At 41.6% G+C, this 26274-nt stretch overlaps 1 protein-coding gene across 8 annotated transcripts in view; it reads left to right on the top strand.

Moving 5' to 3' along the window:
- Positions 1 to 26274, top strand: part of CCDC60 (coiled-coil domain containing 60) — a 113465-nt gene that overhangs the window by 80580 nt on the left and 6611 nt on the right. For 7 of the 8 annotated variants that reach the window (XR_012155064.1, XM_073312892.1, XM_073312894.1 and 4 more), the window contains 9 exons: positions 5779 to 5901; positions 7996 to 8100; positions 10255 to 10345; positions 12559 to 12814; positions 18507 to 18594; positions 20624 to 20710; positions 24424 to 24516; positions 24923 to 25012; positions 25852 to 25974. Coding sequence is in view for 7 of the 8 variants with exons in the window: in XM_073312892.1 (XP_073168993.1) it covers positions 5779 to 5901; positions 7996 to 8100; positions 10255 to 10345; positions 12559 to 12814; positions 18507 to 18594; positions 20624 to 20710; positions 24424 to 24516; positions 24923 to 25012; positions 25852 to 25974 (1056 nt within the window). In the remaining variant the exon portion in view is untranslated. The remainder of the gene's footprint in view (positions 1 to 5778; positions 5902 to 7995; positions 8101 to 10254; positions 10346 to 12558; positions 12815 to 18506; positions 18595 to 20623; positions 20711 to 24423; positions 24517 to 24922; positions 25013 to 25851; positions 25975 to 26274) is intronic. The other variant, XM_073312897.1, reaches the window with a different exon arrangement.

The following is a 26274-nucleotide window of genomic DNA, read 5'->3' on the forward strand; positions in this document are numbered from 1 at the left end:
TATATGCAAACTGTCCAATGTAATTTATGCAGAGGCAGGATCCCTGCTAGCAGGTGTTAGTTTCATCCTTGTCATGTTATTCATGTTTGCTTGATGCTGTGGCAGGCAGTTAAAAAGCTGTTTTCAGTCTATGTGGGGAAAATAGGGATTGTTATCTGTTATTTCACTCCTGGCTGTAGCAGTGCTGAATTTAAAAACTGGGAACTCAGGGGAGATAAGAAGGGTGTAAAGCAGTTTAAAGACTGCTTTGGAGGGGATCTCTTAGGTTCTTTTCAACAGATAAAATCTAGCGTCAGCCTTCTTCATAAGGATTTTTATATACAACTTAAAATACAGCATTTTACTATAGCTTCTACTGAGGATAATGAAAATCTCAGCTGAAGCTATTGAATGTTTTGCATTTTTTCATGACTTGATTATCTTGCACTTTGGAGAAACACACTATTGCTCAAGCAAACCTTAAAACAGAAGCTTTTAAGGTATAACAACAAAAAAGGTCTATAAAAAGCCATCATGAAGTTCCAAAATTTTTCTTATTTACTTTACCTCCTTGATTCTTTTCATTAACAAATCAAAAGATGATTTTGCTAGCTGTGGGCATGATGAACTCTGCCAGTGGTAGGAAAATCTAAGTTGTGTTCTTTCTGCCTCTGACCTAATCAGAAATGAATGTTCTGCAATCAGAATTTATTGGACAGTTTTATGACTGGTATGCAAAGAAGAGCAGTATCTAGCACTCTTGCATAGTTATCTTGATTTTATAGTTCAAAGAGGAGTAAATAAATCTTTTTCCCTCAAGTAAGACTCGAAGACAAACAGGGGCAGATATTTTAGGCCTAATTCTCCACTTCATTACCTCAATTTTATGCCAGAGTATAAATGGAGATGCACCAGTATAAAAACAGTGTAAGAACTGTAGAATCACAGCCACTGAGTTAAGAAGGCACCTTTTGTATAGTCCCTCTTCTCATAGGACTGGGCGTGTTTGTATCGGCTTAAATGGGTTATAGATGAGCAGCCAAAACCATTCTTTCAGCATCTCTCTGACTGTTGACAATGGACTGATGCTTTTACATTTAATTTTGTGAGGCTTCTTACTATAATAAATACAATCCACTACAGTGGTTTATTTTACACAGATTGTGCACCTTTGCCAGTAGAGGCTAATAAAGATGTTCTTTTCAAGTGTCTTAAATGGTGACAGACTCATCACTTTGTAGCAGTATTTATCTGAGTGTCCTGTGGTAACAAAGATCTGGAAAGCTGTAAGTAAGATTCAAATTAACCTGATTCCTACAGTACCTGTATATAGGGGGATCTGCATATAAGACAAATTAACGGTCACTATCCAATTTAGGAATGACCAGAGATATGTTAGTAAATAGGAAATAGTAGATATTTAATTGCTGGAATTCTCAGCTCCCAAGAAGTTCAGTCATAAAGTCACATCAGCAAGGATCTAATAGAGCACCTAATTTCCCTGTCAATGCAGGAATGTTTCATATATTTCTCCAGTGTAATGCTTAAGCTACCACTTGGGGGTAGTTTAGTTGAAATCATATATATGGTAAATATAGTTACATTATTGTGTGGTTTGAGAAATAGTTCAGATTTTTGGAACCCTAAAATATGTACTTGACATAAAAGCTTAGTTCTGATAAACTATTTGTTTATATATGTTGTGACAGGGTCGGGCCAGATGGCTACAGAACAGTAATAGAAGGCAGATATATTAGTCCCAGGTTAAATAGGTCCCTTTTCCCTGGGTAAGGTAACATGAATAATTAGAAACCTGCCGCCAATGCCATCCCAGAAATCAGTAGAGAGAGGAGAAACACCCTTCCTCTTATTGGTTCGGCGTGCAGGACTTATGAGTAACTCCGAAATGTGGAAGGTTGTAACAGTTTCAATGCTGGCAGTCGGACTTTCTTTAGGGCTCATAGAGAAGAAGAAAGAAAGTCTGATTTGGGGAAGCATGAAAATGTGCTGTTTTGCACAATGGAACCTCTGAGTTACACAACCATGTTCACTTTGGGTCAGCGTAAATGTCTAATGTAGAATGTAACTTTGACTGCTTTGGGTGAAAAAGAGTCTGCTTCCAAAGATGTGATGTCAGACAGACTGTACCTATAAATGTGACTGCAAGACTCTTCAGTTGTGACAGTCCGAGGTAAATCCCATTAGACTGCAGCCTTGATCCCTTCTGTAGTATCAAACATATTAGGCAGAGCTGAATAGCCACACATTTCTTCATTTCTGAATTAGCTAAAGAACACTGAGATATCTGATAGTTCATTTAGTGTAACAGTGGGTGCCTAGGCAGTATATGAGTCACTTAACTCAATGTTGAGATGAATGTTGCCATGCTAATGTTGTATCTGCTATCACATTTGCTTTGCTTTAGAAAAATTGTAGCAGTGGAATGCCAGGAGCACATCTTTTTTCTTTTGATTCCGGCTACACACATCTTATAATTAGCAGCAGGGGGCTCACTCTAAAGTTCTGTTCCATATTCATAAAGAGAACCTTTTTCCAGAAGGGTATTCAGTCATCTAAGAGGACTCTGTTCTCCAAATTCTGCATATACTTTTAAGAATTCTGACTCTGACCTTACCTGCCAGCTATTCTGATGTGGGCAGTATCATTTCAGATTTACATCAATTTATCATATTACTGGTTACAGAATACACTGTTGTCTGTTCATTGTAGACCCACTATAAGTTTTTGCATAGCCGTGTCCTTGGAGTGTTCTGCTAAGTAGCATCCATGAAAAAGCAAACTGATATCACAGCCTTATGCACTTGATATTTTTCCCTCCTCCTGCTCTTCACTTTTTGTCCTGTTCCACTATCACTCAGTTATTTAATGCAGTGATGAATGCCGGAAAACCTGCCTCATTTCATAGAATATCAGGGTTGGAAGGGACCTCAGGAGGTCATCTAGTCCAACCCTCTGCTCAAAGCAGGACCAATCCCCAATTTTTGCCCCAGATCCCAAATGGCCCCCTCAAGGATTGAACTCACAACCCTGGGTTTAGCAGGCCAATGCTCAAACCACTGAGCTATCCCTCCCCCCGACATTTATTCATGTCTTCATAACTCTTCCTCTGCTGCACACACGCTTCTTCACACAGTCTTATTAACTGTCAGTTTTAAAAGCTTGCTTCACCTGCCCCCAGTCTAACAAGGCAGACAAGCTTTGACAATTCATGTGGGATACAGAGGTTTTTGTTTTATTTTTCATGGTGTATCATGGAACACTATACAAGACGTTGTGTCGTCTTGTCCCAGGATGATGATAATCTACCCAAGAAATTTTTATCCGGGGGAACTACCTCCTATTTCAGCTAAGTCCATTGCCTCGCTATCTTTGGAAACCCCATTTTTGTGCTAGAAATTACACCAGGTATGCAGATATAGTCAAATCCACCAGCTCGCAATTCAGAGCCAGCCAGCAGCGTCATGCCCTGATACAGAAGCCCTACAGAGTAAATTGTGAAAATAAAATTTCTTATGGCAACTCCAACTTCCTAACAAGTGACAGTGCATAAACCAAAGGTTTCACTCAGCTTCACATACTGTGCTTATTACCTTATGTATGAGGCCTTCCAGTGACATACTAAGCTATGTGATTGACATTTGTCACCTAGGATTCCTTCTCCATTCCTCTCCACTTCCTGGGAAAAAACTTGTGTGTGGATTTTGTTGTTGGTATGAAGTGCTATGTGCTTTTATTTGTGAAGGTACAGCTGAAGAACTGCACTTGGAATGGAGAGTGGCATAATTTGAGGTGATTCTTACTGTTTGTCTACACAAACTGTTCATGGCAAGCTACTGTGTGACACCCCCACCCCCCACCCCGCACTAGCTTGCCATCGTCTAACTGTCTGTGTGGATCCTGGTGATGCACGTAACAGTTTGTTAATGTGCTTTGATCTAGTCTTCTTTGAAATGGGACTGGATCAAAGTATATTAACAAGTAGTTGGTGTGCATCAACAGGGTCTGTGTGGACAGTTAGTCCGCAGCAAGCTAGTGATGGGGAGATTGACACCCCAGCTTGCCACAAACTAAATGTTCATGTAGACATGCCCTTAGTTCCTGTGGGAGTGAATTCTGCAATCTTGGACTGACCCTGGACAAAATTCTGTTTCCTGCATTAATGAACTTTATAATAGATCATTCTACTTTGCCATGGAAGCAGAGATGATGATAGCAGTCTTGATCCCAGAATGAGAAGCAATCTTTTAAGTATTCTGAGATCAGATCATTACGACCCCTGAAGATGAGGATTTGGAACTTGAATTTGTCATGCTGTTGTATGGGGAGTCAATGTAGTGAGTAGAGGAAGGTTTTGATGTGCTTGCAGAAACCCATATCACTGCAGTTATGCTTGCCACATTCTGTACTAATTAGTTTCTTTAGAAAAAAGAAAAGGAGGACTTGTGGCACCTTAGAGACTAACCAATGTATTTGAGCATAAGCTTTCGTGAGCTACAGCTCACTTCATCGGATGCATTCAGTGGAAAATACAGTGGGGAGATTTATATACACAGAGAACATGAAACAATGGGTGTTACCATACACACTGTAACGAGAGTGTTTCTTTAGGTCTCAAGCTTTCATACCCAGATTACGTTGTTACATTGTATACATTGTTATAGTCTAGCCAGAAGGCAATGAAGACCAAACTGGGCCATGGTTAACAAAGACATGACAAAGAATCCTATCCAACTAGAGATGGTAAAAGGAGTTTCTGGTGGATGCTGCTCTGTGCAAGTTCAGTCTCAGGGAGGAGTCCAGGAGGAATTTCAAACTTAACTTGTGTGGGTATGCATCTTCAGTCAGTGGAGACTGTACCATAACTGCAAACTCCTCAGTGTTTTTTTCTGCTAACCAACAAAACCTCCATTTTGCTAGGATTCAGATTCCAAAGACTTCTCTTCAGCTGTGAGCTGGTATTGCTCAAGCACTGGGTGAGATGGCTAACAGTAACTTTGTATGTTGTAAGGGATAGATAGATATATGTACCATATGCATACTGTTGACATGTGAGCCGAGCCTGCAACATCCACCAGTTTTACTGGGGCTGTTTCTCCACCATCTAGCTCCTTGTGTAGCTATTTATTTACACTTGTGCAAAATGGGTGTAAAATGCTATTATTCTGGTTTAGTAGTATTTTGTACCCACTTTGCACAATTATAAATGGATACCACTCACTTTTTTTGTTACATCCATCTACACAAGAGCCAAATTTTCAAATGAGTGCCAGTTTGATCGCTAGTGGTTTTAGCCACACAGTAAATTTGACATGAAAAATTGTGTGCAGAATTTATAAGCAACTTTTGAAACATTAGCCCTTAGTTTCACTGAGAGAACCTTATCAGAAGCCAACATGCTAGTAAGGGGTCTGATTCTCTACTCCATTACGCTGCTTTTATATCTGTGCAAATTCCACTGAAGTCAATGGAGTTACACCTGCCTAAAACTAGCATACTGGAAGGTAGAATCAGTTTCACAAATTCTTTTCTCTACAATATGGTCAAGAAAATTCTTATAATCCCAGATGGCCCACAGAATATTAATTCACTGTAAATGCCTAATTTAGAATTCAGTAGTAGCAATCAAAGTTCTGGCAGATCAGAACAGACAATGCTACTTTAAAAAAAAGGGAAGAGGAAGGATGGGCATGGGTAATGTAAATAAGGCTGGGCAGTCACAATTGTTCCCTATACATCGTATCTTCCACTTCTAATGTTTATCCTTGTCCCCTCCCTTAGTTTCTTTTTAACAGAAGGTCCCCTGCTGAGGAAGAAAGCAAAGAAGAAAAAGAAGGCTATCATACAGCCTTTCATCCCTGTCTACAACAGTCTTTTGGTTCCACAGCCACCTGCATCACATGCGTATGTTCTAAGGCAAATCTAAGATGCACCCATCTTGCCAGTATATAAGAAGGATGCAAAGTAAAATGAGACCCAAAGTGCTAATGCCTCAAGCCACTGTCTGCCTGATGGTCCGTAAACCCTAGAATTTTGGAAATATGTGGCTCATAAAATAGACAAAATTTTTAACTACAACAGGGCCAAATTCTATCCACAGATGAATTCATGAGACTCCCATTGACTTTTAATGAAAGTCCTGCATACACATCAAAAGCAGTATTTGTCTCACAGGCCCTAATCCCACAAACCCCTACTGTTTGGTGTGGTGAAGATTTCAAGATTAGGTTAATTTTTTAAAAACTCTTTTCGAATTCAAAAGTTTAGATTGCCTAACTAAAAATTGTTTCATGTAAGAGAGAGCATGGGTATGTACTAAGTGTGTATGTCTATGCTTCTTTGAATTCACAATCTGAGAAAGCATACTCACATGTTGTTGGGTGTTGAATGCCCACAACTGCCATTAAAATCAATAGAAACTGAAAACACTAAGCACTTCACAGGATCAGCCTCATACAAAGGTTTCATACCCAGAAACCATGGTGCGTTTAGGAATCAGGGTTGTACATCAATCTTTTACAGAAGTTCAGAGTAGTCTAGAATGCAAAGGAGACATTGAGAAATTTGATATGCCACAATTGTTTTGTACCCACACGTGAGGACCTTTTGCCTTCAGATACTGAAACTCACGTCCCATTGACTTCTATGGGAGCTGTGCATACATAGGAGATTTTTTTTTTCACTAGCTAGCAATCAGATTTTTGTAATACCTGTTAAATACCTCCAGGTTAATTGCTGTCCACCATATAGCTCTCATCAGAACAACATCCAATCCCTGACACTTTCTGCTGCCAAACCTTTTCCCATACCACCAACTCACTTATTATTAATCATGTTTACGATGATGGTGCCTAGCGGCCCGCCGAGAACAGGGCCCATTATACTGGGTGCTGTACAACAACCATACAAAAGACAGTCCCTGCCCCAAAGAGTTTACTTACTGAATAGACAAGACAGAGCACTGGGGAAAGGGATAGAACTAGAGGTGGCTGGAGAACAATACAGGTCTGCAACAACTTTCAAGGTTTTACGTTTGTTTTTGTTCCACACTGGAACAAAATCAAACCATATCAGATGTTGCATCCCGCTTCATGGGTATATGGAGGAAATTGTGATAGCGTGGGAGCATGGAGTAGGCACATAAGATTGAAGATTTCAATAAAGTTTGGGTACTATCCTGAACTTGTGCATGTATATGCCCAGAAAACCTTCAAACTCTATGAGATTTGACCACCACTAATAATAATGGCCATCATAGATCCACACTCACACTTACCTTCCTCCACTTTGTTAGCTGGGTTTCTCCTTTGGGGGCTCAGTCATAAGGAACTGACAGTTTGATGTTGTTAGAGAGACAAGGTGGGTGAGGTAATATCTTTTATTGGACAAACCTCTGATGGTGAGAGAGACAAGCTTCCGAGTTACACTGAGCTCTTCTTCAGGTCTGGGAAAGGTACTCTCAACATCACAGCTAAATGCAAGGTGGTCCAATAAAAGATATTACTCCACCCATCTTGTCTCTCTAATATCCTGGGACTGACACAGCTACAAGTACACCGCATAGTTTGTGGTAGTCAGTCACAATATTTACGTGCACTCTAGAATTACGCATTGCTCTCACTCAAGCAAGTGCAAACGGTGTCTGGAAACTCTGAGTAAGGATTCCTGAGTGAGTGAATAGAAAGGCACAAAAACATAGGAATGTGGCTCTGTGTAAGATACTGCCTTCACAAAACACAACTGTATAATTTACCCTTTCCCACCAACAGATGTGGAAGAATCACCCAGGGTATACTGGCTAACTGACATGAAGTTGTTTACGGAAGGCATGATCCAAGATATGTTGTTAACCTATTCTGTGTTTATCCCCAAGATTATTGTTGTCAGTCATTTAGTTCCTGACTGTTTGCCAGGGTATCCCCTGCATGTAATGATCTAACTGTTCCTTCTGTCACCTTTGCAGTACAGCACTTGGTTTTTTTTTCTTCATTTTCACAGTGAACCCCTCTTTCGACAGCTTTGTGCTCTACACTGGCTCTTGGAGGCTTTGACTCTGGAACCCAACTGTTCCTTAAAACCCGTGTTAACCTGCTGGAATCCAAAGTACATGCACGCTGCATAATATTCTTTGATGGGATGAGGTTTTGTTTTTTTCTCTTGCAAACATTCGTTTTCCTCTCCCTTTGCTTTTAAGTAAAAATTATTTGAATAACATGTGATCACTAATTCTGGGCCTTATTGTGTTATCAAATTTTGCACAGAACTCCCCTTTGGAATCAGTAAGTTCTGTGGACAAATCAGCAGCATAGCATGGCCCTCTGTTAGGATATGCTGTAGCATTAGCAGAAAGGATCTTGAGTTTTTGAATCCAAATTTGGTTTAAAAAAAATTATGCAAGTTAAATGTATTTACTAAGATCCTGATTCTGCAGCCTGCCTTGCATGGCTGTCCCAGTGAAATCAACTGGAATTTTCTCTCCAGTGTGATTGCAGTTCAGAGCCTGTATCAAGTGATATTTGCTAGCTATTTTTATTTCATCACTTAGATATGGCTCTGGGCTGCTTTAAAAGATAAGTTACTTCAGAATATTTTGTATCTTTGCTGTTTCACTTGTGTAATTAGTAGTAAATACTGTTTTAAATTTTTCAACATTTTCAGCCAATAGATATAGTAATATTGAAAATAAAATATTTAAAGTATTCAGGAAGTTTTCTTAATTGTATATCCAGATATCAGATGGAACCATAAAGCAATGGATGAAATTATTTTCTCTGATCCTCAGGGCAGAGCTCTTCAAGGCTGTTCTGGTTTCTCTCCCTATATGCCCAAAAATCCAATTGACACAAATAGAAGCTTTGCCTATATACAACAGAGAGAGCAGAATAGTCTTAGAGAGAATTCACCAGGTGGACTGGAGATGAAAACTTAGTCCAGTGTGTATTGTGTGTGAAATGTTTGCCCCCCTCTACATATGTGCACCAGGCACTAGAGAGGGATGAGACACACACTGTGCCAGTGGGTTTCACAAATATTTTCTCATAGCAGAAAAATTTAGACTCAGGACTTCTGGGTTCAATTCCAGGCTCATCAGGGGAATGTGCTCTAGTGATTTTTGCAGTCTTCTGACCCCAGTCTCTCAACCCCACCTCAAGCCTCTCTCCTTCTGCTCCTATACACTCCTCAACTGCTCCTGCCCCAGTTCCCCTCTGCTCCTACCCTAGCCCTTCATCCCCATCCTCTGCCTCTTCCCTCTCCCCTCTGCAGTCAAGTCAGACGACTTCCTCTATCTCTTCCTTGCAGCCTGGGTGCCAGTACAGGGAGCATTGAGAGCACAGGAGAAACGGGCCCTGTGCTTTCCGTTCTGGTTCCCCATACCACAGCAGCCCCTAGCAGAGCAATTACAGGAAAAGTCCTGCTCAGCCATTACAGCCCCAGTCTCAGTGCAGACAGATTTTTCAGCATATTTAGCTGCCACTCTAATGAGTCTCTACTAATGACATGGGAACTGAGATCTTTTTCAAAGTCTTTTAACTTGACCAAATTTGGGAGAATTGTCATGCAGATAGCAAAAGGCACATCCCTGGCTCCAGGGCACCTCCCCCTGCCAAATTTCAATACCTTGCTCCAAAGAATGGAGATAAAACTTCTCAATTAAACAGCTGGAAGAATTTTTTAACATGGTCAAAACAATGCATTTTCCCTAATCTTGTTCTTGGAAATGGCTGAAGTATTTTAAATGAAACTTTAAAAACAAAATTCAGTCTGAGGCAGGCACTTGGCATGGCAAAGCTCAGGCCAAATGGATAGAACTTATAAGCAACTGAAAACAAGATCCTTATCATGAAAAGATCAGGCATTTTCAAGTATAATCAGCACTCCCAGCTCCATCTGTAATAGGCCAAATCTGCAGTTACATCCATGCAGCTACACGACCCAGACCAAATTCTTCAGTGCCTTACACTCTCTGGAAATGGGAATGCATAGAAATAACTGAGAGCAGAATTTGGCCTAATGCATGTATGGTATGTTTGTAATACATAATAGCTAAGCTTTCTGAACATTTCTCTTCACCTGTGACTATAATTCACTCGCCACTATAACACTAGTGAGTTATCCCTCTCCTCCTTACAAGTGAAGATAAATGTCATAGCAGAGATTGGCCATCATTTATTCTCTATTTATTGCATTTCTAAAAAGAACTTGTAATAAAAGCAAGATTCTTGAAATGGAAAACTCATTAAATTGTTTTTCACTTAGGGACCCTGGTGGCAATAAAAGTACATTTAAAAAAATCAATAAGGACAAGGCAGCAAGGTATAGATGGGAGCACTTTATCATGGATACAAAGGTAACTTCATTGCTAATTTCTACTTTACGAGCTAGTCCAACTTTCCAAATATTTATTTTCTCTGTTTTGTTCCCTCATGTAACTCCCTGATTTGATCTTTGTGCTTGAAACCTGTGACTGCATGACACACGTTCCAAAATTCTCTGGATTTTGATAAAAAATAATGTTTGATGATGGATTACAGAAAGAGCAATAGTTAGCCAGGTATAGGAGTGTAGCTGTGGCTTTGGCTGAATAGTAACTAGTGATGTTGCTGGAGGGAAATGTACTACTAAAAATATGAGAGTCCCTGAAAATATTGGCATTTTGCCCCTTTGTTTGTTAATTAGAGACGCAATCCTACTTACCCATATTCAAATGAGTAGACCTTACTCACACAAGTAGGCTACTGTAAGCCATGTGAGTAAGAATTACGCAATTTAGCAAAAGAAAAGGAGGACTTGTGGCACCTTAGAGACTAACAAATTTATTTGAGCATAAGCTTTTGAGTGAGCTGTAGCTCATGAAAGCTTATGCTCAAATAAATTGGTTAGTCTCTAAGGTGCCACAAGTCCTCCTGTTCTTTTTGTGAATACAGACTAACACTGCTGCTACTCTAACCTGCAATTTAGCAGGATCCAGTTCCAGTTTACTTGCTAGCTTGTAAGTGCCCCATCCTGACAAACTCCAACAGTTAGTTTGGGGTTTTTTTACTTAATTAAAAGGTAAAAATTTAAATCAGAAAACAAAGCCCAAGTGCTGAGGGCAGTACAAGAAACAGAAATCATGTATGGCATCTAGAGAAAAGGAAAGGGGAGGAGAAAATAAGGCCATTCAGATGAAAGGCTTTTTAAACTATTGAAAATTTAAATCTTTAACTGAGGAGAAGTGACATTATTGAAGGTGTACTACAGAAAATGTTGTGGAGAACTTCGATGCTCTTCTGCATGTTTCTGAAGAAGTGACATGTTTCTGAAGTCCATGTTTCTGAAGAAGTGACAGGTGTTCTCTCCCCCTCTTTATTATTTCTTTACTATTACTACCCTACCTACTGCTACTAAAGTCATTTGCGGGAAAACAAAGGCAGCATAGTGCCCAGGGATTAGACCAGGAGATATAATAGGATTATGACTTTGCTTGAGGAATCAGTAGCAAGAGTTGCTGAACTCCTAAAAAGACAAAGATCATGTTTCATCATAAAAACAGCCATTCTGGGCCAGACCAATGGTCCTTCTAGCCCAGTATCCTATCTTCCAACGGTGGCCAATGCCAGATGCTTCACAGTGAATGAAAAGAACAGACAATCATCAAGTGATCCATCCTCTGTCGTCCACTCCCAGCTTCTGGCAATCATAGAGTAGGGGCACTCAAAGTGTGGGGTCCTCAATGAACTGATCTAGTGCTTTTATGAACCCTGCTATATTTTTGGGCTTCACAACATCCTCCGGCAAATATCCTTTGTAATAATAAAAAAGAGAGGAGAGAGGGGAATCAGCAAATCGTACAATATTCACAGAACTGTTTCTAAATAGGATGTTTTCCAGATTCCCATGTGGGATTAGGTTAGGGCCCAAATCAACAAGAATCAAGGAATCCAACGTGACTGCTGATGTTGACATTCCTTTCTGTCCTCATGTTGCTGTGGCTTTTTTTTTCTTGCAGCCTAAATTAGACAGAAGTTTCTCTGTTGTCATTTACGTTAATATTATTTAAATGTATGTTTTCATATTTGATATGAAATCTTTTATTGAGATATGGATTCCTCCAGGGTATTTGCAATGTGATACATTCTGTTTTGATTATCAAGCGTGCAGACTTCAGTCTGCTGAGGTTTCATATTTCTGACACAGGAAATTGATTTCTAGGGTGTGGGAGAGGTGGAGGCTTGAACGTTTATCACTGCAGCTTTGACCTTTTTCTCCCTGGAGGTGAAAAAGTTGAGGATTTCTTTATTAGCAAACCTCTATGAAGCTGCAATGCAACTTGTTTGCAAAGTATACTGGTCCACTTGGCACTAACGCCAGAGCCAGAGAAAGATGTAGGGAAGAACCCAAAATGAAAAAGACTCCCAATTTAGCAGTTTGGCCAACCTGTTGAATTCGCTGCAGAAAATCTGCAGAGCACAAAAAAGCCCAGAGGAATACAGTATTGGCATTAGATATGGAAATACAGTGCACCATCCCTGTTAAACGTTGTTATAAAAATTCCCCTCCTTTATTTTCCTTCTGGGTAAGAAATCCTGCCAGAAAGCACCACGTAGTCAACTTAGCAGGAAGACAAACAAGAAAACATCTATAAGCGGCTCTCGATTTAGTGGTCTGTCATCTCCCTATAGTCGAACTCCTCTGGGCAGCATAAGTTCCCTAGTCCCCAGCTCGGAAGACAATACCAATGTGAGTACAGCTCCCATTGATGTTACCAAGGAATATGAAGACTGTGAGTCAGTACAGAGCAGACAAACCAGAGAGGATGAAGAGCCTGTTTCCCACTGTAAGTTGCCTTTACTTGACTGCATAGTAACAAATGTATTTGCTCCCTGAGTTGCCAAGAAGATCTTTATCTTAAAGATACTTCTGGCTGTAGTAGGTTGTATGACTTTGAGCAGGTCACTTAACCTCTCCATTCTTCCTTTTCTCTATCTGCAAAATGGGGCCAATAAAGCACAATCACAGGCAAGTATTAAGAGGCTTATTTAATCAATGTTTGTAAAGTGTTTTGGCATCCTCAGACAGATGGCACTACAAAAGTGCATAGTATTATTATATCGACCAGCACATACTGCTTTTCCCATTACTAGGTTTCTTATTTGCAGTGAAAACTACAATCACTGGACATGAAGCAAATCCTCACATTTTATTTGGCTTGTGCAAAGGGCTTCACAAAGTGGAATGTCCTTTTCATCTTTCCTGTCTGCTTTAAAGACAGAGGTAATCTATTCTAAAAAACCTTTATGGATAAAGGACTGCATTAGCTTCATGTTCCAGCAGGTGGGTCAGTAAGGTGTCATTTCACTCGAGCAATGTTGCCTGATGGGCAGAGAGGACTGAGGCATCTTCCTTGAAAATCATCAAAACTACTTTGCAGTTTCATATGATAATACACATTGTATTTGTCTGTATCAGTTCAGCCTTCAGCCACAGCATGCTGTGAGCTGCATTATACGGTAAGCCTAACTCCTGTTTACATCCATTGATGTGCCGTATGCACTGTCTATCCAGTTGCTTTTTTGTGTGCTGATATACTATAGGAGAAAACTATTTACCAGTAATTCAGTTTGTTTTATTAATCTACATATTCCTCCTGCCGCTTCATTTTTGAAGATTAATATTATTGGAGGAATTGGGTTTGATTTGCTAGATCACCATGCCCAGTTCTCAGTTGAGGTCAACATTATGTACCAGTAGGTTTGGACATCCCATTACTAAGTTCTAATACATCAAGAAAACCTGATTCACAGCATCAAAAGTTGAATCCTCCCAGTTGTAAAAAGAAAAGGAGTACTTGTGGCACCTTAGAGACTAACCAATTTATTTGAGCATGAGCTTTCGTGAGCTACAGCTGTTACTCTGAAACCTCCCAGTTGTGTTATAAGGAAAAAAGTACTTTGTCCAAAGTGATCAGGAGAGCAGAGTGTGGCTCAGAAGATCGTGGTACGATTTCTTTTCAGTAGCCCTTACTGTGATGAAACAATTTGAAACCATTATGAACAAATTGCTATGGATTTCTCATTGTTCAGCCAATCAAGTTATTAAGATGGCATACAATCCACAACTCTGCAGTTTTCAACAGAAGATGTCTCACAAAAGTAGAACAACTTCTGTAACAACCAGCTGATCCACTGTAATTCCATATGGGGCAGTGGAACTACATAGATATTTATTTAATTTGGGACTGTTTACTAATGTACATGTTACTCGTGTATTAATATTATTTATTTGTATTACTGTGGCATCTAGAGGCCCAAAACAAGACTGGGCCCCTTTATGGTTGGTGCTGTACAAACCCATAATATGAGACAATCCATACCCCACAGGATAAGGCAGACAAAGGCTGGGTGGGGAAACACGGGCACTGAGAGATGAAGTGACTTTCCCAACAGATCAGTGGCAGAAATGAAAATAGAACCCAGGTATCCTGACTCCAAGGCCAGAACTCTGCCCACTGGACTACACTGCTTCTTAGAGGAAGCAAAATAAATTGAACACACTGTTTTGTGAATTATAGGCAACACCTGGTGTACTCTGGATCAAAATAATGCTTATCTCTGCAGCTCTCAGGTATTGTGTTCAGAGGCAAAAAGGAAATTCTGCATCTGCTTTAAGACATTTTTTAAATGAGTTAGTTTTTTACCAAATGAGCTCTGCAGATGAATAATGCAATCCTTACTGTTCTTGGTGTTAATGATTCTGACATTGCATTCAGTTTACTTTATGCTCCTGGGGGCAGGACATAGACTTTTTACCCAAGGAAGGTATGAGAGAGAGCGTTGGTTTTTCACACTCCGGACGCAATTGAGGCTTTTGACGATGAGGAAGAGCTGCATCTTCACTTTCCCTCTCTCTTATGACCAACAGTGGAAATGATAGGAAGATTCTGGGGACTTTAATCTCCTAGTTTAGTAACCCTCAACAGCACCCAGACACTCAAATGATCTCTGCTCCAATATCTACTGCTGAAAGTAGCTTCATTTTTCTGCTAAAATTATCACGCAAACTGATATTTACACTGTCGTCGTTAGGCTTCCGAGTTAACTTTCCACTGAGAAGAATGGGAATGGTTGACAGCCCCAAGTTATTGTTTCAGGTGGTCTGTTTGCAAGCTCAAAATGACAACTTTCGGGTCACTTCCAAAGTGTGAACCGAAGGTATTCTTCACATCTATAACAGCTAGAATTTTTTTTTTAAATAAAAACTCACTTTCTGAAGGACAACACTACAGCAGTGGATGGATTCTGAGGTAAATTCTGTAGCCACAGAATCATATTAAACACAAGGACGCCTCAGAGCCAGAACAGGAACTGGATTAGAACAGCTCGGCTGCCCCTGTAGCCTATTGCTCAAACAGCTCATGAAGCTCCCTATAATTCACACAGAAGTACCATTGAGATGACACATGTTTATTGGAAAACATGTGAGAAATATATTGCATTGGGCAACTAATCTGCAGATAAATTTGAACATGATTCTTACAGAGGGTTTTTATTTTGCTTCAGGATTGAGTCTGTAATTTAATATGGAGCCATTTACCTGGCTATAATTTAGTTTGTATTGTTTTGTGACTGCTACTGTATCGAACCTGCTTCCACAAGTTTGATTTCCAGCATCACCGACTGGGTGAGGAACTACACTTGTCCAAAGGTTCTGTAAGTCACATCATGTTGACAAGTCAGATGTGGAAGCTGTCATCCTCACAGCTGTGGTATAACAGGCAGGTCAGTTCTGAGGTTGTCTAATTTATCATTCAGTCTCCCTCTGATTTGTCAAAGGTTTTACAAAGTAGATTAGCATTTCAAGCTTGCTTTCTTTGCCACATCTAAAAACTTCTTTTAATGTATACCAACCGTATCATCCCTATTTTGAATAACACAGCACTAAATGTAATCCTAATTTTTCACGGTTACTGCATAATGCATTATTTGTGCAAATCATTTCGAATGACAGACGTTTACTTCATATGGATGAAAAAAATATGTAGGACTGTATCTGAGAAATTAAATGCCAACAGGATTGCTTTTGCTTCTTTAACCAACAATTTAGTGGTGCAGTTCCCAGTCTTAGAAAGACATAAATTCCAAAGAAAAGTCATACCTATTTGCACAAGGGATCTTCATTATAAAGCTTGCACTTTAATGGCAGGCTTTCCTATGGTGTCCATCACTGTAGTAGCTGAGCCTCTCACATACATAGACGGATTTATCCTCATTAGGACCCTGTGAAGTACGTGAGTGTCGTTGACTCCATTTCACAGATGGGCAGTGGAGGCACAGCATTTCAGCAGCTTTTCCAGGCTCAGACACCGAGTCGGTGGCAGAGCGGGGGTCTCGACCCACATCTCCTGAGTCACAAGCCAGCATCCCAATCACAAGACCAGCCCTCTTCGCACCTGTCTCTTTTCTAGTTAATGCTTAGCTAATTCACAGCAGTGCTGTGAGCATTAATATTTATAAAGCGCTTTGAAGTTATACAAGCCACGTACAGGTATTATTATCCCTATTCTTCAGATGGAGGAACTGAGGCAGAGGAACTGAGGGTCCAATCCCACAAAATGGTGAGCACGTCCTAGCAGATGTGCCTTGCCCTCCATTCCCATTGACTTGAATAGGCGTGACGGTGCTCAGCTCTCCAGGATCAGATCCAAGGGTATGTCTACGCTATAGTCAGAGGGCTGATTGCAGCACGTTTCCACATACCTGAGCTAGCTTCGATCTAGCTAGGCTCAGGTACCAATAGCAGTGAGGCCAGAGCGCAGGGGCTTCGGTGCAGGCCAGGAACATGAGTATGTACCCAGAGACCTGGTCAGGCTTGTACAGCTTGTACTGAAGTCCTTGTTGTCATGGCTTCACTGCTATTGATCCTCGGGCTAGGCTAGATTAAAGCTACATTGGATGTGCTATTATCTCCCTCCCTCCCTCCCCTGGTAGCAGTGTGGAATACTGCAAGGGCTCAGGCTGGAGCTCAGGCTCTGAAGCCAGAGAAGAGGTGGGTTTCACAACCTGAGCTCCATCTTGAGCCCAAATCCCTACACAGCTATTTTTAGAGTCGTACCACAAGCCTGAGTCTGTAGACCTGGGCTCTGAGACTTGCTGCCACAAAGCTTTTTGGGTTGTTTTGGTTTTTTTGCCATATACACGTACCTTAAGATTTGTGCAAGGTCATAGTGAGAGTCCATGTTTAGATGCTTAAATATGGACATAACACCCTAACTACAGGAACCAGTTTCTTAAAGTCTTGGTCAGTCAGGGTTTGTTTAACAACAGATTAAGTCTGTGTGTGTTCTGTAACCTCCTCTGCAATATTTGAATAGGTATTTATTATTTAGTAGCAGTTGTTGTTTATATCACCACCCTGCTTGTTTGTGCACAGTGCTTTACTGGGGTTTAAGAAAAGGTCCCTACCTTGAGGAACATACAGTTAATTGACTTTAACCTACAAGGAGCTAAACCCCTCATTTCCCAGTGGAGCTCACTTAGCACCTCCTAGGATATGTTTAGTACCTTGCAGGATCAGCTGAAAATTAGATCATACAACGACTAATAACAACAGACCATGGTGGATGGTGTCTAGAGAGAGGGAATAGGGCTCTGGGCAGAACACTGTATTGATTATTTTATTGTATTTCTTGTGATGGGTTTTTTGTTTTATTTAGTAGTTGGGCACCAAAGCAGAAGTGGATTAGTGGTGGAAAGGTCCTCAAAAGAAGTGAGTTTTGAGGAGGAATTTGAAGAACAGTGAATTCATCTGGCACTCAGGGGGAAAAGGGCTATTCAAGGTATGGGAAAGCATGAGAGCACACAGTCACAATGGAGAGAAGGTGATAAAGGTGATAACACAGTGAAAGTAGAGATCGGCTGAAAGAAAGAAAAAAGATGGCGTGATAGTTGGACAGGCAGGTATGCCCAAGCAAGGGCTTGTTGAGGATAAACTATCAGCTTTAAATGCATCATGGTAAGGATATATCTCTCATCAGATGTTACATTCCATAGTTCATTTTAAAGAAGGACGGAGTGACGCAATAGATTAAGTTGTGATGTTTACAAATATGCCCTTAGAATGCTGATAGCATGAGCATTGGAATTTGAAGTTGATCTTGGGTACAGTTTGTGAAAAGTTGCCTACTTTTCTAATTCCTGCACAATAATTTTGGATAAACGTTAAAGAAGTTTGCTAACTTCTCATTTGTTATTTATTTCAGAGCCAAAGAACAGGGACCCACATTTCCAGCCGTGAATAGTGGTTTGGTATATTTCAATTTCTGAGTGCCCAACTTGAGACATCTGAAAGGAAGTGCTGAACCCCCTTCCTCTGAAAGTCAGGTCCTTCTAAAGGTGTCTTAAGTTGGGCAACCAAAATCACGAATCAGAATCAAAACATGAGGCCAGTGTATGCACCATTCCCTTGTAAAGAGAAGGAGCAGCGCAAGGTCCAGTGGGCACATTTTTATAAAGGTGTTGTTTTTTTATCAGACCTACAGAAGTTACTCCAGACCATATACGAAGATGTGGCAAAGAATTTCAGTTCAGAAGATATTGTTAAGAAGACCAGACTGCACAGGTATGCTACATGATTGGATTCTACAAACCTAAGACGGGCAGTTCACTGTAATAGCGCTTACACTGCGCTATTTTTTTTTCAGTTTAGTTACTGATTAAATTCAATAGTCAGTGAATTTTAGAGGACATTGACATTTCTCTGTATAGGTGACAGAATGGCCCATTTGACTGTGCACAATACATGTTTATTTTCCAGGTGGACACTCAGTGAATCCTTCTCTTACAAGAAAACATTTCATGCAATGCCTGTATAAATCATCTACAGCAACTCTATAGAGAAAGGTTTCAGAGTAACAGCCGTGTTAGTCTGTATTCGCAAAAAGAAAAGGAGTACTTGTGGCACCTTAGAGACTAACCAATTTATTTGAGCGTGAGCTTTCGTGAGCTACAGCTCACTTCATCAGATGCATGCTGTGGAAAATACAGAAGATGTTTGTTTTTATACACACAAATCATGAAAAAAATGGGTGTTTATCACTACAAAAGGTTTTCTCTCCCCCCACCCCACTCTCCTGCTGGTAATAGCTTATCTAAAGTGATCACTCTCCTTACAATGTGTATGATAATCAAGGTGGGCCATTTCCAGCACAAATCCAGGTTTTCTCCCCCCCAAACAAACCCACTCTCCTGTTGGTAATAGCTTATCTAAAGTGATAAGCTGTGTGTGTGTGTGGTGGGGGGGGAAGGGGAGAAAACCTGGATTTGCGCTGGAAATGGCCCACCTTGATTATCATACACATTGTAAGGAAAGGTTTCAGAGTAACAGCCGTGTTAGTCTGTATTCGCAAAAAGAAAAGGAGGACTTGTGGCACCTTAGAGACTAACCAATTTATTAGAGCATAATCTTTCGTGAGCTACAGCTCACTTCCTCAGATGCAGATGTAAGGAAAGTGATCACTTTAGATAAGCCATTACCAACAGGAGAGTGGGTTTGTTTGGGGGGGGGAGAAAACCTGGATTTGTGCTGAAAATGGCCCACCTTGATTATCATACACATTGTAAGGAGAGTGATCACTTTACATAAGCTATTACCAGCAGGAGAGTGGGATGGGGGGAGAGAAAACCTTTTGTAGTGATAAACACCCATTTTTTCATGATTTTTGTGTATAAAAACAAACATCTTCTGTATTTTCCACAGTATGCATCCGATGAAGTGAGCTGTAGCTCACGAAAGCTTATGCTAAAATAAATTGGTTAGTCTCTAAGGTGCCACAAGTACTCCTTTTCTTTCTATAGAGAAAGAGGCCTTTTTCTTCTCGATGTCTGTAGAATTGTTTATGTTGCTACCATTGCATTTTCCACACACTGCCCATAAAATTTTCAATGGAACTTTTATCAAATGCACTCTGCAATTATCCCTGGGTTTTAGAAATTTTCACGAGAGTAAATAGTTAGTGCAGATCAATTTTATACATTGTCATCATGGTACTGAAGGCTTAGGGCCACTTCAAAGAACCTCAAACTGAACATTTTCCAAAAAGTAGAGCCTAATATTCCTGTCACTTATAGGCATGCAATGTCACTGAAGTCACTGGCAGATCCTTGGTCTGCAAAAGACAAACAAGTAAAGAGAGTTACTTATACAACAATATAAAGCACATTTAAACTCTGTCCTAATGCTACCCGTAATAGTTGTGAGACTCAATGAGAAGGACTTAGTCTTGACAAGGCTGTGTTACAGGTGCTGTGATTTCTGCAACTCAGAACTGGAATCTGTGAATTTCCTGGCTGTTGTGGGTGTATGCATTATGTCTCCTAATTAATTTTCAAGTATTTTTCTGTTTAGTGCTGTTTGTAAATACATATGGGCCAGATCCTCAGGTGGTGTAACTTGAGATAGCTCTATTGAAGTCAGCAGAGCTACATCAAATCAAACCATCTGAGGATCTGACCCATACATCTTTGGGTTATAAAACCCCTAAGCTCTGCAAGAAGCCATGTCTCTTCTCTCAAGGTTGACAATCATCTCCAGCACCAATGCTCAGGCGCTGGAGAAGGTATATTCTGACTGATGTTGTCTTGCCTTGCAGTTCCCCAGCAGTATATCAAAGGAATGAGAGAACGAGCCTAACAGCCTTGAAGGACCAGGAGAGCATACTGGGACAGAGACCTAAAAGGTAGGAACGTTAAAAAAGAATAAATGTGTGATGTAGTATGAGATATGCAATCACCTTCACAAGTGGAAAACAGCTCATAAAGTCACATGCATGAATTACACCCAGCTTGGTCTGCTGTAAGAGATGGGATTGGAGAAACTGTATTATGCATCCCCAATTACTAGAGTTGTGCATTTTCAAAACTGGAATTTTGGAATTGCTTTGAAATTTTGCTTTATGGCTCACACTAACATTAAGAGGAGTCATGCAGCTGTGGCTAAAAATGTACCTTTGTGCATTTACATTCGCTGATAAACAAGACAAAGCATGGTTTAACCTCTCCACTTTCAGGCCAGCTAAACCTGTGTGGACTAAGACCCATTTATTGTCAGAGGATGTCTCCCACAATTTGCCAGTATTGGGAACGTGACATTGAGACCTTATGGAGAAAGAATGGTACATGGAACAGCACTGATCTGCTCTCAATTATTCTAGTATATAGAATTATTGAAGTGTAGGGACCTTCAGATGTCATCAAGTAAAACTAGACGATCCTGACAGGTGTTTGTCCAACCTGTTCTTTAAAACCTCCAACTACAGGTATTTCACAACCTCCCTTGGAATCCTATTTCAGAACTTAACTACCCCTGTAGTTAGAGAGGTTTTTTCTTAATATCTAACCTAAATCATCCTTCCTGCAGATTAAGCCCATTACTTTTTCTCCTACCATCCGTGGGCATGCAGAACAATTGATCACCATCCTCTTTCTAGTAGCCCTCAACATATTTGAAGACTGTTATCAGGTCCCCTCACTCGTCTTTTCTCAAACCTAAACCTGCCCAGTTTTTTTTAACCTTTCCTCCATAGATCAGGTTTTCTAAATCTTTAATCATTTTTGTTGCTCTTCTCTGGAGTATCTCCAATTTTTCCACATCTTTCCAAAAGTGCGGCACTCAGAATTGGAGAAAGTACTCCAGCTGAGGCCTCACCAGTACCAAGTAGATCAGGACATTTACCTCTCGTGTCTTATATATGACACTCCAGTTAATACAACCCAAAATGATGCTAGCCTTTTTTGCAACTGTATCACATTGTTGACTTGTATTCAATTTGTGATAACCCGCAGATCCTTTTCAGAAGTACTACAGCCTAGCTAGTTATTGCCCATTTTGTAGTTGTGCATCTGATTTTCTCTTCCTAAAGTGTAGTGCTTTTCTCTTATTAAATTTCATCTTGTCCAATTCTCCAACTTGTCAAGGTCCTTTTGAATTCTAACCTTGTCCTCCAAAGTGCTTGCAACCAGTGGTGAGCTAGAGCCGGTTCGCACCGGTTTGCTAGAACCGGTTGTTAAATTTAGAAGCCCTTTTAGAACCGGTTGCCTTAGGCGCCGACTTCATGGGTGCTCCAGGGCTGGAGCACCCCCGGGGAAATTTGATGGGTGCAGAGCACCCAATGGCAGCACCGCGCCTGGCCCCAGCTCACCTCCGCTCCGCCTCCGCCTCCTCCCCTGAACGCGCCGCCCCGCTCTGCTTCTCTGCCCCCCCGGCTTCCCATGAATCAGCTGTTCGCACAGGAAGCCGGGGGGCTGAGAAGCAAGTGGCGGCTTCGCACTCAAGCCCAGGGAGGCGGAGGCGGAGCGGAGGTGAGCTGGGGTGGGGGGACACGAAGAGGGCTGCCCACGCCGCAGCAGGTAACCCGGGGGGGCACGCAGGGGAACCGCTCCCCACCCCAGCTCGCCTCCGCCTTCCCTGAGCACGAAGCTGCAGCCTGCTTCTCAGCCCTCCCTGGCTTCCAGTGTGAACAGCTGATTCGTGGGAAGTCAGGGGAGGGGGCAGAGAAGCAGAGCGGGGCAGCGTGTTCAGGAGAGGAGGCGGAGTGGAGGTGAAGTGAGCTGGGGCCGGGCACAGGATGGGGAGCTGCCGGTGGGTGCTCTGCACCCACCAAATTTTCCCCGTGGGTGCTCCAGCCCCAGAGCACCCACAGAGTTGGCACCTAAGGCGCCACTTTCGATGTGATCAGTGGGGGGAGCAGCCGCTCCCCGTGCTCCCCCCCAGCTACTCTCCCCCGCCCCTAGGAGCCAGAGAGCCGGATGCTTCCTGGGAGCTGCCCCAGGTAAGCACCGCCAGGAGTCCCCACCTCACCCCCTGGCAGGTCCCGCTGGCTCTTAGGGGCGGGGTGGGCACCCACTACGGTGGCCCACGAGACCCTCCTGCCCAGTTCTGGGGGCAGTCAGGGGACAGGGGAGGGGGGTGGATGGGGCAAAGGTCTGGGGGGGGTCAAGGAATGCGGGGGGTTGGATGGTCCCCGGGGGGCGGGGGTGGGCCACAACCCCTTCATGGGGTGAGGAGGGAACCGGTTGTTAAGATTTTGGCAGCTCATCACTGCTTGCAACCCCTCCCAGCTTGGTGTCATTTTAAGATTGTATAAGCATACTCTGCTCTCTATTATGCAAGTTATTAATGAAAATATTGACTATTACCAGAACCAGGACTGATCCCTGTGGGATCCCACTAGAAGTGCTCTCCCAGTCAGACAGTGAACTGCTAATAATTACTCCTTGAGTATGGTTTTTCAACAAGTTGTACATCCACCTGATAGTAATTTAATCTAGATCACATTGCTCCAGTTTTCTTATGAGAATGTCATGTGGGACTGTGTCAGAAGCTTTACTGAAATCAAGATATATCAGATCTACTGCTTCCCCTGCCCCAAACCACTAGGCCAGTGTGTGGTGGTGTGAATTATTTCTCACACTTAACACCTGATAATTATTGTGTTGAATTTACCTCTGAAACTGGAAGGTGGTGGCCTGAACGAGAGGCAATTTGGGCCTATCCATTATAATTGCACTGGCAAAGTGCTCACTTAAGGGTCTCTTTTAAGACCAGAAATGGTGTGAAATTGTCTGATGGTAAAAAGGGGAGGAATTTCCTACTGCAGAGGGTGTTTCAGTAGCGGTCTGCCAGCCCTGTTCGACTGCTTATGTCACTACGCTGTGTCTCATATAAGAAATAGATGGGGGCTTCTATTGGAGACTTATTCAAACCCAAGCTAAACTATTGGCTTAATTAGCTATTAATTCACTAACTCTTATTAGGCCATAATTCTGTTACAGACAGGACGTGTGTATCTATGCAGCGTCTCCAAGCTCATTTTTGAGTTAGGTTCTGATAGAATCTGTGACGTGTAATGTGAATTTGTCAGTGATGGGAGGAACAAGATGCCATAAGTCTCCCAAGTCTCTCCCTTTGGATTGACTAACAGGGAAGAAAGGAGATCAAGCTGCCATGTTCTTCCCCTCCTCACCTTTCAGGAGCCACTGTCGCTGCCAAAGCAAGAGGTATCATACCACCACTGAGCCTCTGGCTAGATCTACTGCTGCCACTAAACCAGGAAAGATGAAGGCCTGTGATGTCCCAGCCCTCCACTGAATCTAATTCCATGACTCGGTTTGCCCCAGTTTCTGTAGCCAGCCCCCAGTTCTGTGGTGGGTTCCACACTACAGACTCAAAGAACACAAGACACATGTTATAATCTGACATTTACTGCAATATTCTTTTCCCTTGGGCTGAGTTAAAGGAGAGAGAAACATCAAGTATAAATCTTATCTCTGGATGGCTCTGAATAAGTCTGTCATATTGGGAGTAATTCATCAGTGCCAGCAGGATGTTTCATATGCTGGAGAAGGCATACTCCTTCATGTACATTTTTAAGGACCTTGTCTTGTCTTGTAGTTCACTACCAGTGACTCTGAAGGATGACAGAGTAAACCCAACATCCTTTAAGTACCAAGAGAGCTTAATATCACTGGACCAGAGGCCTAAAAGGTAGGCGTAATTACAGAATCTAAGCATGTTGCATGTAGTATGCTCCATGCTACAGCTTCACATGTGGAAAGCATATGGCATGCACATGACAGATAGCATCTTATTGTTCTAAGAGTATGGTGAGTTGATGAAATCCTGCTTTCTGACAGTTACTGATTTGCTGTTTTCTATCTTCTGTTTTCAATACAGTGCATGGGGATTTGCCTTGGATTTCCTACTAACATCACTGAGAGTTGTGCACCTAAATTTCAATGTTGACCTTAAAAATGAATTTTCCATTTTCAAGCCAGATAAATCTGGTTGACATCACAGCTGTTTATCATCTCAGAAACTGTCTACCCCAGTGACAGTGTCTGGGTTTGTAAGGCATACTGTACTATTTCAAGGGATTTGTTTTTTCTTGCAGTTCACTATCTGTGACTGTGAGAGAGGACAAAACAACCACAGCAACCTTTAAGGAGGAGGAGAGCACAAAGCACATAAAGAGGCCTAAAAGGTAGGTAGCATGTTGCATGCAATGCTTATGAGGGGCATTCATGTGGAAAGCAAAACTGTAAGCAAAACTCTGCTAGAGTATGTGTACTATCTGACACACAGACCGCTCAGTTTCCATGCAGTACCATGTGGATTTTGTCATATGATTCCCACGTACATTAATGTGAGTTGTGAAGCCAATTCTATAGATTTTGCCTTAACTACTTACCTGTCTGTGTTTAATTCAACTACTGGGCAAAAAGCCTAGTTAAACCTTACAAGATGCAGATTAGATGAAAGGGTGTGAGATCATAACCACTTATTAGCAAAGAGGCTGCCTGTCCTCTTCACGGTGTCTGGTATTATTTGCAATTTGCAGACTGTTCTTTATTTATATTTCATATAGTTTTGTTTCTGTTCCCTGTTTTGGACGATTTCTGTAACTAACCAGCACAGTGCAAATTATGAATTTTTCAAATGAATCTGCAACTAGAAATTTGCTGTCCACGAATATTTCAGAATTCAAGCTAGCAATTTGTGGTTTGCGAATATCCCTGCTAGTTAATCTCAAGCACTCCAGTTGTCACCGCCAGAACTAGGAGGTTGTGGATGTGATGAAAAGATTTGGTTTTGAATTCCGGTGAATATTTGCAGACCATTCTTTCTAGTACTTGTTCAGTTCTAAACCCAGCTCTATACTCCTTCATTTGCATGTTTATGGCCAGGAATGTCTGAACTGTTAATCATCTGAGAGCTGAGGCTTTCATTTCACATCACTTTACAGAGCTCTGTGTTCGGAGCTGCCCAGCACTGTTTCACAGAAATGAGTAACCCGTGGTGTTTGCGTGCTCTCACCTGCAGCTCCCATGCCAGCTATTTCATTCAAAGTAAATATAACTTGTGTGCTGAGATGAGGCAGAAGTTCTCTGCGGTAGCTGAAGAAGCAGCTTTTTGTTTGCATGACAACCTGGAGATCCTTGAACGGTAAGTACTTGAACGCTTGCTGTACGCTGTCAAAGCACTGCATGCCGCACCTCTGTAACCCTCAACCCTTTTAGAGAGGGGTCTGCTGACTACAGTGGAGTGGCACCAGACTAATGGCATGTGGAGTATAGGCCCAGCTGATTTTCTGAGTACCCATGCAAGGATGTACACTCTGAGCCAAATATTCAAGCCATTGTGCAGAGATTTGTCTGCATGATTCCTAAGGACATTGCACAGAATATATACCTTTACATGTGTAATTTACAGGCACTGGGAAAAAGTTCCCCCAAACTTCAGAGT

This window comes from Lepidochelys kempii, chromosome 15 (assembly GCF_965140265.1).
Source record: "Lepidochelys kempii isolate rLepKem1 chromosome 15, rLepKem1.hap2, whole genome shotgun sequence".
In the NCBI taxonomy this organism is placed as follows: Eukaryota; Metazoa; Chordata; order Testudines; family Cheloniidae; genus Lepidochelys; species Lepidochelys kempii.